This window comes from Salmo salar, chromosome 13 (genome assembly GCF_965601325.2).
Source record: "Salmo salar chromosome 13, fSalSal1, whole genome shotgun sequence".
Lineage (NCBI taxonomy): Eukaryota > Metazoa > Chordata > Actinopteri > Salmoniformes > Salmonidae > Salmo > Salmo salar.
In genome coordinates this window covers 40,815,240-40,827,740 of record NC_138303.1, presented here as the reverse complement: position 1 = coordinate 40,827,740, position 12,501 = coordinate 40,815,240, and the positions used below count along the sequence as shown (strand labels likewise).

General features: G+C 40.8%; 2 protein-coding genes across 2 annotated transcripts; one reads left to right on the top strand and one right to left on the bottom strand.

Moving 5' to 3' along the window:
- Positions 1–3,334: 3,334 nt before the first annotated feature.
- ubxn10 (UBX domain protein 10) lies at positions 3,335–5,015 on the top strand. The gene is made up of 2 exons (XM_014136100.3): positions 3,335–3,469; positions 3,915–5,015. The coding sequence occupies exon 2, from the start codon at positions 3,956–3,958 to the stop codon at positions 4,799–4,801; it is 846 nt and encodes a 281-aa protein (XP_013991575.3). The 5' UTR covers positions 3,335–3,469; positions 3,915–3,955; the 3' UTR covers positions 4,802–5,015.
- LOC106567140 (ATP-dependent RNA helicase DDX19A) lies at positions 5,013–11,620 on the bottom strand. The gene is made up of 12 exons (XM_014136098.3): positions 11,363–11,620; positions 10,941–11,004; positions 10,783–10,833; positions 10,551–10,686; positions 10,263–10,355; positions 9,786–9,888; positions 9,390–9,504; positions 8,947–9,124; positions 7,057–7,294; positions 6,783–6,945; positions 6,445–6,636; positions 5,013–6,350 (listed from the first exon to the last, which is right to left on the bottom strand). Exons 1-12 carry the CDS (start codon positions 11,417–11,419, stop codon positions 6,289–6,291), a joined length of 1,452 nt encoding a protein of 483 aa, XP_013991573.1. The 5' UTR covers positions 11,420–11,620; the 3' UTR covers positions 5,013–6,288.
- Positions 11,621–12,501: the final 881 nt, after the last annotated feature.

Below are 12,501 nucleotides of genomic sequence, written 5' to 3'. Positions count from 1 at the left end.
TTTCTATGGCATTCAGTGCTGTTTTTGTGCAACACATCTTTTTGCATTTAAGTCTCTCCTTAATTTAAGTATGCATCAGTTTTTATCGCTCAAAGTAGGTTTTGTATTACGGAAACAGTATGATTTCATTGCAAATGCAACACAATGAAATTGGGGATGGGACTGTGGATCTGTCTCTGTCCGTTAGTACGTACATACGTTCGTTCATCACACGTGAGATCTCGGACCGCACTGGCCCAATTTTGACAAATTGACAGCAATTTTGTGGAATGATGTGTCTTGCCATAAAAATCAGGCATTTACAAAATTACACTTATTATCCAGATGGCGTGACGAAAGAACTGCAGCCCATTGTTCAGATGGGTTAAATGGAAACTGAAATCTGGAGACTGACTGTAGGTCTATAACCTTTCACGTAGTCTTAATATTAACTCCTGCAGAATTAAGCATTTCTTGAAGTAAACTGATACATAAAGTGTACACTTTGATTCGGGAACAGGAGTGGAGAAATATGATTGATTTAGTTCAGCATCTTGAGAGAATGCAAATGTGCAGTCTGTAGAGGTGCTATCTTTATCAGCGTCATAAAAGCTGATAGTATTTCAACCACATAAAATATACATCTAAGTCGAATGTAAATCTTATCAGAAACATGTTGGGTTGTTTTCACAGCTTTCTATTTCCTTACAACCGGTTAAACTGATGTCATTTGGACATTCTGCACAGAAAATCTTTCCTATTTCTTTTGTTGCATTTTCTCCCAAGTCTCTAAATGTCTTTGCTCTGTGAAAGAAGCAGAGATGACAGGGAGAACTTTACCGTTGTCAACTAAATTTAAGCAATCATTTATACAATTCTGGTGAGCAAGGGTTTATTTAGGGTGTGTTCGTAAATTCACTGGTAGTGCCAGAGTGCGCTCTGGGCGATCTTAAATTCAGAGCATTGTCAGATAGTTGGTTCACAAATTCAGAGCGTTTCTCTCTCGGAGCATTCAGAGTGCACACTGAACACTGGCCGAGAAGTAGGGTCGATCCGAGCATTCTGACCTCACAACGGCACCCAAGCTAACTGGCTAAAGTTGGCTAGCTACTTCCAGACACAAATGACAACACCTCACTCTGACCATTTTACTCGCCCTAGCAGAGCTGGTTAGGCTGTTTTCATGTTATCTAGAGCATTGGTGACTAACTGTGTTGCTGGCAACAATTTAATAACTTTTTGTTTACTGACACCCCTTACAAAAAAAGATTGCTGCATAACTGCAGTATGTTGCGAATACTGCATCCAAAATAACCATTTTTTTTTATAACTGCAGTGCATCTGCAGTTACAGTGCAGTGTATCTGCACTTACAATGCAGTATAACTGCAGTGTATCTGCAGTTATTGTGCAATTACTGCATCCAAAATACCACAGTCAACTAGTTACTGTGCTTTTACTGCAGTTTCAAAACTGTAATCTTTATTTGGAAGAGACCTATCATATTCAACGGAAGTTGTACATTCTTAAATTAATCAGTTATTCTGCATGCAGGCATACTCAGAGTAGTGCTCTGAAATCTTAGTAGATAGCCAGAGTGAATTTACCAACTCACCCTTAGTGTCCTAGGGCAACATATAATGACAGAAGAGAGGCCTACATGCAACTTATCTAAATATAGACAAGTTTTTTTCCATGAGCATGGCCATATTTCTATTACAGCATATTGGATGACTCTAATTCATATTCCATTCACCTAGTTCAATGTAACAGCGATAGGTTTAGACTACTACATGATACTCAAATTTTCCCTATACCATCATGAGGTTGCTACAACCTAGCCTATGAATGAAAGTTTACAACGTAGGTGCACACAGGTCGAGAGACATAGGGTGTCATAATTAGTCCAACAGTTGCAAACAAGAGTTTCTATTGGACAAATTCAGGTATGTTTATCCCTGTTTGTTCCATTTGCTTCCATTTAAGAAACGTTTTCAACAGAATTGGCTGAATGAATACACCCCTAATAATGCGTAAACACCGTTCACTTTCAAAACAGCCACGTTGTATTCCTTCTCGCATCTCTCCTCCTCTCACCTCTTCCCTTTGTTGTGGACTTCAATGCACAACACATCAGCTGTATGTGACCAGGCGGAAAAAACCTTTCCTAGCCAAACCGCTACACACAGCCTACATCATTGTCACCATATTAGCTAAAGTAATGTCATAGTCTGCATAGATAATAGAACTAACGAGTTAGTAAACCAGCTAGAGTCATGCAGTAACGCTACAGTGTACGGTCAGTAAGCAGTTACATCAACGAGGCCCCGGTGGCAATAAATTAGTAATACCAAAAGCTTACATTGGAAAAACCTTGGAGAAAAAAAGAAAAAACTACTTGGAGGAGTTCCAGTGTTAGGTTGGAAAGTCATAGCCAGCTAGCTAACATAGCATCACTCTGTTTGAGCAGGGTGTTTCAGTAGGCTAAACTAGCCAGCTGCATTTGCTAAGTAAGTGAAACTGAAAGTGGGGAAAAGGAACAATCTCTATTTCTCTCTTGCTTCCTCTTAATGTGTTCAAAACTGTTCCAACTATTGTCTTTCTCTCTCTGAGTTAACTACTCACCCCATTGTACACACTGCAGTGCTAGCTGTAGTTTATGCTTTCAGTACCAGATTAATTCTCTGATCCTTTGATTGGGTGGACAACATGTCAGTTCATGCTGCAAGAGCTCTGATAGGCTGGTGGACGTTTTGTTTTGCTTTAGAAATCGGTAATTTACAAAGTTACACTGATTGGCCGGGGGGCTGCATCATTCGTGGGGATGACATGTTTACTGTTGCCTTGTTTATCGTTTAAAATATGTACCACTTAATCTTACAGTTTTGCATTTTTTTCTGTTGACTATGAATGAAATGATAAATTAAACACTGACACCTGATAAGTCTAGACTTTGTCTTTGTTCTATTTCTGCAATGATTTATGTTTCTTCATAATTGTGTCATGGTGTTATATAACCTAAGAATGAATATGGATATTAGCGTTAAATCTGGTGCAATGTTTCAAATACAGTTTGCATAATGTAAAACATCTCTGGAGTAAAATTACAGGAACTTTCAATAAATTCTCTGGTATTCCCAAAGTCTCAGTTGGAGGATTCCCTGAATCAGGAGGGAATAAACAGGAAATCCGGAATCAGGATCCTCTAATCAGGATTTACGAAAAACCAGGGAATTGATTGAAAGTTCCTGAAATCTTGCAACCGTAGTCTGGAGCAGTGTGATTAGAAATGGAATAGATACGACTGATGCTGCACGCTCCTTGATTTGCACCAGGGGGCAGCTTTGTTGATGTGTGAGGCAAGCAGCGTTGTCAAGGTAACTATCGCTGTATCGGTAACTTGAGTTACGCTGCCGGCTGAAAAAGCTTGAAAACTTCCCTCGAGTGTTGACAAGCAAAAAAAGAGACTGATCTATCAGCTGAAATGCAAGGTATGCTGCATATGTTTGTTAGTATTCTTATCGTGCACTATCTGTAATTCTAGTGGCAAGTATGTCCCCTCTTTGTTACCTACTTGGATCGGACAGCTTAGTTACCTAACGTTAATTTGGTAACGTTAACTGGTCAACAAGGAAATCAAATGGAAGACATTTTCTGTGATTGGCATGTCAAGATTAGTAAACTTTCAAGCTGGCCAGTGCTCTCAAAAAGGGTGGCCAGTCTCCTCCTTAACAGCTACTGGGCATGAAGACTTTTGCGCCAACCCTGATGAGCAGACAGTAACAAAACTTTCAGCAGGGATGTAACAAAAGCCTGTACACCCAGTGGCTCTCAGCAAGAATGCCATTCACATTGTGACTATGATGACAGAGAATGTCACAGAATAGCTATTATATTTATATTTCAGTTCTCTCTTAACTATCTCCCATCTTTTAGAGTTGAGTCACATCTAAAACATTTGACTGCTGTGGAGAAGAATGCATTTGACCAGGCCAAAGTCCTCGAAAGGGCGTAATCGACCCAACCTGAGCCACACGCCAAACATGGATGTGGCTGAAAGCTTCCACAACACACCACTGATCCCGAAGCCTCCTTCAATGGGCTACGACAGGTCAGATCGTTGCCTCCGCTCCCGCTCCCTCTTCAGGCAGAGCAGCCAGCTGAGCGTGAAACAAGACCCAGACTACCTACATACTGTTCCCGAGGTACCCTCTCTTCCCTTCCCTTGGAACAAATACAAGCCCCTCCCCTCTATTGAGAAGAAGCCATCAGAGGAGGGTGTCTCTTTGAGGGGCATGGAGGAGAAGACATCCAAGCTCAGTCTGTCCGACAGCCTCATTATCCAGGCTCGGCAAGGGCACGGGGAGCATCAGCTGTCCTCAGTGAGGACCCGAGCAGAATCCCGGAGCAACCCGGAGATAGGCAACGTGTCAGAGGTGCTTTGCAAGGTCTGCCCCACTCACAACCCTCCGGACCTCAGCGTGATGGCCACAACCCCAGAGGCAGAAAGCCCACCAGTATTCTCCCCTGGCACTCCTGGGCCTTTGAGCTTACTCCTTGCCATCCGGGCTCCGTGTGGTAGGCGGTTTGAGTACCACTTCCTACCCACAGACACCCTACTGACGGTGCTTGCCAGTGCAGAGGCCAGATATGGGGCCAGATATGAGCATGGTTACATTGAGATCGTGGATGGCTACGTTAAGAGTGGTGTGGATAGACCCCTCCGAAGGACATTCACAGACCTGAACATGACTTTGGCCCAATGTGGCATCTTAAATAGATCAGTACTGTGCATCTTTCAGGAGGATATGGACTCTGCCTGAACTCAAGATGGATGACACAGTATAACAAAATTAAAGTTATGACAAATAGGCCTATGTATTATATTAACAATGAAGCCATATGTTTAGAGGAAAGAGTGCTTGTTTCCATTGTAAAGAGGAGCTTAGGAAGGTGTGTTTTGCATTTAAGGTAAAACAAAACTAGCCTTTTCTCACAGCCACTGTGCCACAGAATAAGCCCAGACAGACATACTTTAGGTAAGTAATCTTTATTACAACCACCATTTAGAAATGACAAAACCAAAAAAAGTGCAGAAAGTATAAGAGAATAGATTCAGCAGAGGCTATTTTAGCTTTCATAGCCAAGGTAAACACTCTAAACTCTTGTTTAGTTCAAGCAGTCCAAATATAAATCATATTCACTGAGGTACAAAATAAAACAATTCAATGGTGTTTTGCTCAATAAAGCTTTTCCTCTTGAAATAGATCTATTATTTATTCCTAACAACTTAGGTATATTCCATACAATCTTATTTTACTTGGTAAAAGTGACCAACTTCTGTCAGTTGACAGAATAAGCTTGAATGTGACTGAACAAAACTTGTTTCCACTGAAACAACCTCCCGCCATAGATTTGCAGAACCTATTGGGGAAAAAATAAAATAAAAAGAGGGAGCAACTGCTCCAATACTCGCAGTATTAATACAATGGAATCTTTGGATTATTGTGAAGCACACATCTAAACCATCAAGAATGTATTTAGTGTTGTGATCCTGAAATTCTTTATATCACTTAGGATTGTTAGTCTAGACTGATCATGAGTTGCCTTCTCATTAATAAGGAATGGACATTTCTCCAGTTTGGTTACTACTTCCCATTTGCTCAACTTCAAATCACATTACCTTCCACTAGTATTATTCTATAAGAAAATGTTTTTTAAGACCAATCAGCACAGCAAACTTCCCCCATTCTAACTATTGCAAAGTCTTGTTTGATTCAATATATTGTTTGATTCAATATATTGTATATTGCTAACAACCAATGGCTACCTATACATGCCTCAGAGAGACTTCAAGATCTAGAGGGTAAAATATTAGTTTAGTACAACCACTCAATAAAAAAATAATATAGCAACTGAACACCAACCGTAATGCTAGTAGTATCAATGAAGGTTATCCTGCTTTTGTCAGATTTTACTTTTCATAGCAGGTTAGGAGAACATTTGCAGCAGGTTAGGATAATTAGGTTAAGGTTAGGAAAAGGGTTAGGGTTCGCTAAAATACAAAAAATGTAAACCTTTGACATTAATTTGAAAATCTGGATCCTTCTAGCCATGACCTCTCTTTGGCATGAACAATTGTCCTGAAAATGCTAAAATGCTTTGCATTTAAGGCATGGCTAACATCTGTCATTTCATGTAAACATTCAAATAAATCCTTAAAGTGACAAGTCCAAAAGCCCAAATGAGTTAATAGTCCAAACTGCATAAATAGTTGCATTAAATGATTAGTGATCAAGGTTAGCAGTATCTAGTTGCTGATTTTCTCGATTTCATCGAGATCATCAGTGTCAAGCTTGTTGATCTTCTTATCTATGGAAAAATAAATACAGGAAATTATTAGAACATTGTCTTATAGATCAAAATGTACAACCTTGTGAAGACTTCTAGAAACAGAGTGACGTACTGAAATGTTCCTCGATTTGGTTGAGAATGTTCATGCTGTGTTTGCTGTCAATCATATTGACTGCAAGGCCCCTCTTGCCGAAGCGTCCTGTGCGACCAATCCGGTGAAGGTATGTCTCGTTGTCAGCGTTTCCGTATTTGTCCATGGGCAGGTCAAAATTTATCACCACAGAAACTTGCTCAACATCAATGCCTATCAATAGAAAGAGAAAAAAACATGCCCTTAGGCCTATTCAATGTAAAACATTTATAATTAAAAATGAGTTAAACACTCATCCTCACCCTCCTACTTTGGATAAATGGTACCATTAATCTAGCTTTCAATGACAGTCTTTATACCTCTGGAGCATACGTTGGTGGTCACCAGGACTTTCTCCTTGCCCTCCCTGAAGCGTTCGATGATGGCCGCTCTCTGTTCCACAGTCATCTCCCCACTCAGCAGCGCCACCACATGGCCCTCCTTAGTCAGCTCTGCAGCCAGCCAGCCAGCTGTCCTTCGGGTCTAGAGGCAAAGAAGCCTACTTTATTTCTTTACTTCATTAGTTTATGTACCGTATCAAACCCAATCCCTCAGAGAATTCCTTCAATCCTGGGATAAGTTGAGGACACTCACGTGACAGAAGATCATAGCTTGGGCGATGGTGATGGCGCCGTAGATATTACAGAGTGCTGTGAACTTTTCCTCCTTGTCGCTGCAAAGCACGTAATACTGCTTGATGGTGTCCAGAGTCTCCTCTTCACGTTTCAGCTTGATGATGTTGGGGTCTGGCACAACCCTCTCAGCAAACTTCCACACGGAGTCCTCAAAGGTGGCAGAGAACAGCAGCATCTGACATTCCTTTGGCAACATTCTGAACAGGGGAAAGAAAAGTCCTTAAAGAACTAGACTGTTACGCTGTTATTGAGTAGAATAGCATCTGAAAATCATCAGCAGTCATTAACCGCTCTTGGGTAGGGGGCAGTATTTTCACGGCCGGATGAAAAACGTACCCAAATTAAACGGCCTACTACTCGGGCCCAGGAACTAGAATATGCATATTATTAGTAGATTTGGATAGAAAACACTCTGAAGTTTCTAAAACCGATTGAATGATGTCTGTGAGTATAACAGAACTCATATGGCAGGCAAAAACCTGAGAAAAATCCAACCAGGAAGTGGGAAATCTGATTCTTGTCTATTCAAGTCATTGCCTATCTAACACACAGTGACTTAGGGTTCATTTTGCACTTCCTACGGCTTCCACTAGATGTCAACAGTCTTTAGAACCTAGTTTCAGGCTTTTGCAGTGAACAGAGAGCGAACAAGAAGGCCGGGAAGTTGGTGACTCAGAAAATGACATGAGTTTTGTGGCGCGTGTTCACGTGATGAGGTATCTGTGTTCCAAAACGTTTTTCAAGACATTGGAATCGTCCGGTTGGAATATTATTGTAGTTTTATGTTAAAAAGGCCCTAAAGATTGATGCTATACAACATTTGACATGTTTCAACGAACGTAAATATAACTTTTTTTTAAACTTTTCGTCGTGAAAAGTAGCTTACTGAACGTGCAAACAAGGAGGTATTTGGACATAAATTATGGACTTTATCAAACAAAACAACATTTATTGTGGACCTGGGATTCCTGGAAGTGCCCTCTGATGAAGATCAAAGGTAAGTGAATATTTATAATGCTATTTATGACTTTAGATGACTCCAAAAATGGCAGGTATCTGTATTGCCTGGTGTATGTTTCTGAGCGCCGTACTCAGATTATTGCAAAGTGTGCTTTCCCCGTGAAGCTTTTTTGAAATCTGTCACAGCGGTTGCATAAAGGAGATGGTTATCTATAATTCTTTGAATAACAGTTTAATATTTTATCAACGTTTATGATGAGTATTTTTGTAAATTGTTGTGTTGATTCACCGGCAGTATTGGAAGCAAAATATTTTCTGAACATCACGCGCCAATGTAAAATGCTGTTTTTGGATATAAATATGAACTTTATCGAACAAAACATACATGTATTGTCTAACATTGAGTCCTAGGAGTGTCATCTGATGAAGATCGTCAAAGGTTAGTGCTTAATTTTAGCTGAATTTCTGGTACTTGTGACCCCTCGCCTGCTTGGAAAATGGCTGTGTGGTTTTTCTTGTGTTGTACCTGTCCTAACATAACCTAACTTTATGCTTTCGCCGTAAAGCCTTTTTGAAATCGGACAATGTGGTTACATTAAGGAGAAGTGTACCTTTAAAATGGTGTAAAATAGTCGTATGTTTGAGAAGTTTGAATTATGACATTTTGTTGTTTTGAATTTGGCGCTCTGATTTTTCACAGGCTGTTGAATAGTGTGAATAGCGTCCCACCTGCCCAAGAGAGGTTAAGAGCCCTTTTACAAGTGTCTGTAAACAAAGTTAATGGCAGCGCTCATGATTACTGGCCTGCAAGACGAGCTTGTCTCGTATCACTTAAGTTCTGCTAGATGAGAGTACTGTACATTTACAACTTTCTATATGGAAATCTCACCTTTGGATCCGGATGCTCTGGTCCTGGTGACCCTGTGTGGCGATCATGACATCAGCCTCATCCAGGACAAAGACGCTGATCTTCTTGGGGTTGATGATCTTCAGTTTAGAGCACCAGTCCAAGACCGTGCCAGGTGTCCCGATGACAATCTGCTCCTGAAGCTTCGCCCCTCGGTCCACTGCTCAGCACCCAGAGACAAACAGGACAGTTAATGATATTGTTACAATGATGCTTTTCATCAACATCTTATATTTACAGAACATCAACTCTATAATACACGTGTGGCATTTTCTTCATTGACAGTTATGCTTTCGACATTAAATTTGTGTGAGAGCACTGGCAGTGACAGCATAGGCCTACCATTTCCCCAGTGAAATTAGGCACCCAAACTTTACAGGTTGTATTCAAAATAAATAAAAAAGTAGGAATGTTTTGAGACTTACATTTATTGCCACGAATGGCATATGCCAATTTGACCTCAGGATAGAATTTCCCCATCTGCTCAATGACTTTACCAGTCTGCAAAGCTAGCTCGTACGTTGGGGCAATGCAAAGACACTGAGGGGGCAAAATAAGAAGTTTCAGTAATAAGAGGCTTCTATCTACAAAACCAACGAACAAAAAAAGCAACACATTGTGATAGATGTTCTCTAAACTAATACATGTTCCTGTAACCCTGATCTGTAGGTGCTCTTAATAAAACAACCCATAAAAATCCACCTAAAGAGCAAACTCTTTCTGACCTTACTGATTACCTGACCTCTTGAGGTCTAACCTCTCTCATAGCCTGAGTAATGCTGATGGACCATGGCATTGCTGAAGATGGAGATGCCACTCACCTGTGCCCATTTGTTAGTTGGGTCGACATGGCTGAGCATGGCCAGCACAAAGGCAGCTGTTTTACCTGTGCCGGACTGTGATTGGGCAATCAGGTTCTGAGGTCTGGAACCAGAGGGATAATACACGCTGAAGAGAGATTAATGGGGGACTAAAAGGTAGATTCCATTAATTTCACCTAAAAAAAAAAATCAAGCAAACAACTATATTACTGTGTACATAAACACTGGTTAATAACTAGTTTGACTACATCTGACTGAAAGTTGAAATTAAATGTGTAACCTCAGAACACACATCACAACAACACCTTCAAATGTCCAGTATGGAAAAACAAAAATGTATGAAAATGTATGAAATGTATGCATTCACTACTGTAAGTCGCTCTGGATAAGAGCGTCTGCTAAATGACTAAAAATGTTTTTTTTAAATGTCCAGAATATCTAGGCTATTTCCTCCATTATTGAATAATGGGTACTCACGGCTCTGCCAGCATCATGGGCAGGGCATTCTCCTGGATCTTAGAGGGTCTGTTGAAGCCCATGTCATACACTCCCTTTAGCAGCTTATCTTTCCTGAGATGGATGTACAATAAAAAAAGCATTGAAGCCATGAAAAGGACAACATGTAATGAAAAGGCTGACCAAACACATGATGCCACAAAAAAAAAAGCAATGTTACGGATCCTAACTCAGGTTGAAATACACTGTATAATCAAGGCTTCATGTGAGGTGTAAGCACTGGTGAATTTGAAATCAGATATCACTTACAATCTCAGCTCTTCAAATGTCTTGACCGAGTAAAGAGGAGAGTTGGGATCCCTCTGAAGAACCTCTACTTGATTGGTAGTGTTCACAAGGCTGGTGTGGATCATCTTATTCAACAATGACTGGGCCGCTTTGTCCTCTAAAAGACAAGAGTGACAGGTGAATGACCTGTCCGACTACACTAATTGAATGGAGACATGACAGGGAGATGAGAATAAACCCTAAGAATTCACACCTTTTTCCTCCCCTTCTACATTGGTGCCATCCTCCACTTGCTTTGTGGTACCTGGCAGAAAAACAAAAACTCATCACATGATTGTATCACAAAAATGTAATGGACAATACATGGAAGAATATCAAGAGCAAATGTTTGATTGACATCGGTGATTTTACCCTTTTTTGCCTTATTAGGTGGAGCATCACCTCGAGGTGGAGATCTTATCACCAAGGAGCCGAACTGGTAAGAGAAACCAAAATGTTTTATTAGTACGCAAATATCTAATCTCAGAATGAAAGTTTTCCCTCATAAAATCTTGGCAAGCAAGTGTCAAATTCGACCAACAAACAAAGCCACGACAAACACAGCTACAGTCAATGGCAGTGCTTTCAAAAGGTGTGTCAGTAAGTGGAACACCACCAGCACATGGTATGCTAAAGTATTAACTCGGCCACAAATTGCCTCAGTTGCAGTTGGCTGGGCTCGCAAACTAGCAGCATAAAGTTAGATACTTTTCGTAAAGCATAGCTGCGAATATAGCTGTCTGGCTAATTGTACCAAGCTAGCTAAACTTGCTAGCCTATACATTTAAACTTACTGAGTCAGTCGTAGATTCCTGTTTATCGACAGCAAGGGCCCAGGAGTCAGTAGCCATTATTAACCTTTACTGTATATTATTTTAGACCAAGTTTAAGAAGTTTTAGATACACAAACAATGCAATCAAGCTGGGCGTCGAAAGAGATGCTGCCTGCCAAGCCAAAGAAGCTACCGCTGATGCGCACCGGCTGTAGCTAGCTCAGCTGCACTCATTCCGATGGAAACTCGGAAGTGGAATTCTGATCAACTTTGTTTTACCCCCAAATGTGTTTGTGTAGGAGGTGGTTTAAAATTAGCAATACCACAGACTATATTGGAATAATACAATCTTTATCAGATAAGCAGGTTTGGCTATTTTTTACTTGTCAGTTTAAACTATTGTTTGTTAATCGTTAACGTATTACAGCTATAAATTATATGCCATTTCTATCGAATTTGATATGGTTTATTCTTGTTGATTCGTCATCTGGACCCAGACAAATTGAGTAGGAGAAGAGATTATGGATGTCCTGATCGGTCCTAATGAAAGTGACCCAGCCAGGTAGAGACCTGACAGTCCACATCACTCTCTCTCTCTCTCTCTCTCTCTCTCTCTCTCTCTCTCTCACACACACACACACACACACACACACACACACACACACACACACACACACACACACACACAGATTAAGAGAGGAAAGAGAGAGAGGGGGGTTATGGCCAGCATTATGCTAATTTAATTGAGGAGCGGATGCAGCTTCAGCCAATACCCTCCACCCACACAACCCCCTCCCTCATGCCAACCTAAAATGTCTTTTAAGATGCCAGTAGAACTCTATATCGATTGTCATGGTTACCTCCTCAGTGGAAAAAAATAATAGGTGGATCAGACTAACAGTGGCCACAATGCAGACAGCTAAACTCCCACTACCCACATTAAAATAAAAACATTATAGGCTTTCCAATAAACCAGAGACAGAGACTTGTCGGCGATGGTGAGTGGGAAGGTTAATGCCTGCCCTGGGTGGAGGCAAGAGAGACATGCTTTATGTCCCCCCCCCCACCCCCACTACTCCTCCATGCCTGGTGCTGCATTTCATCTATTTAGTCTGATCCCCCAGCTTTCAAAAAGGATCCATAAATGGGGTCTCCCATCA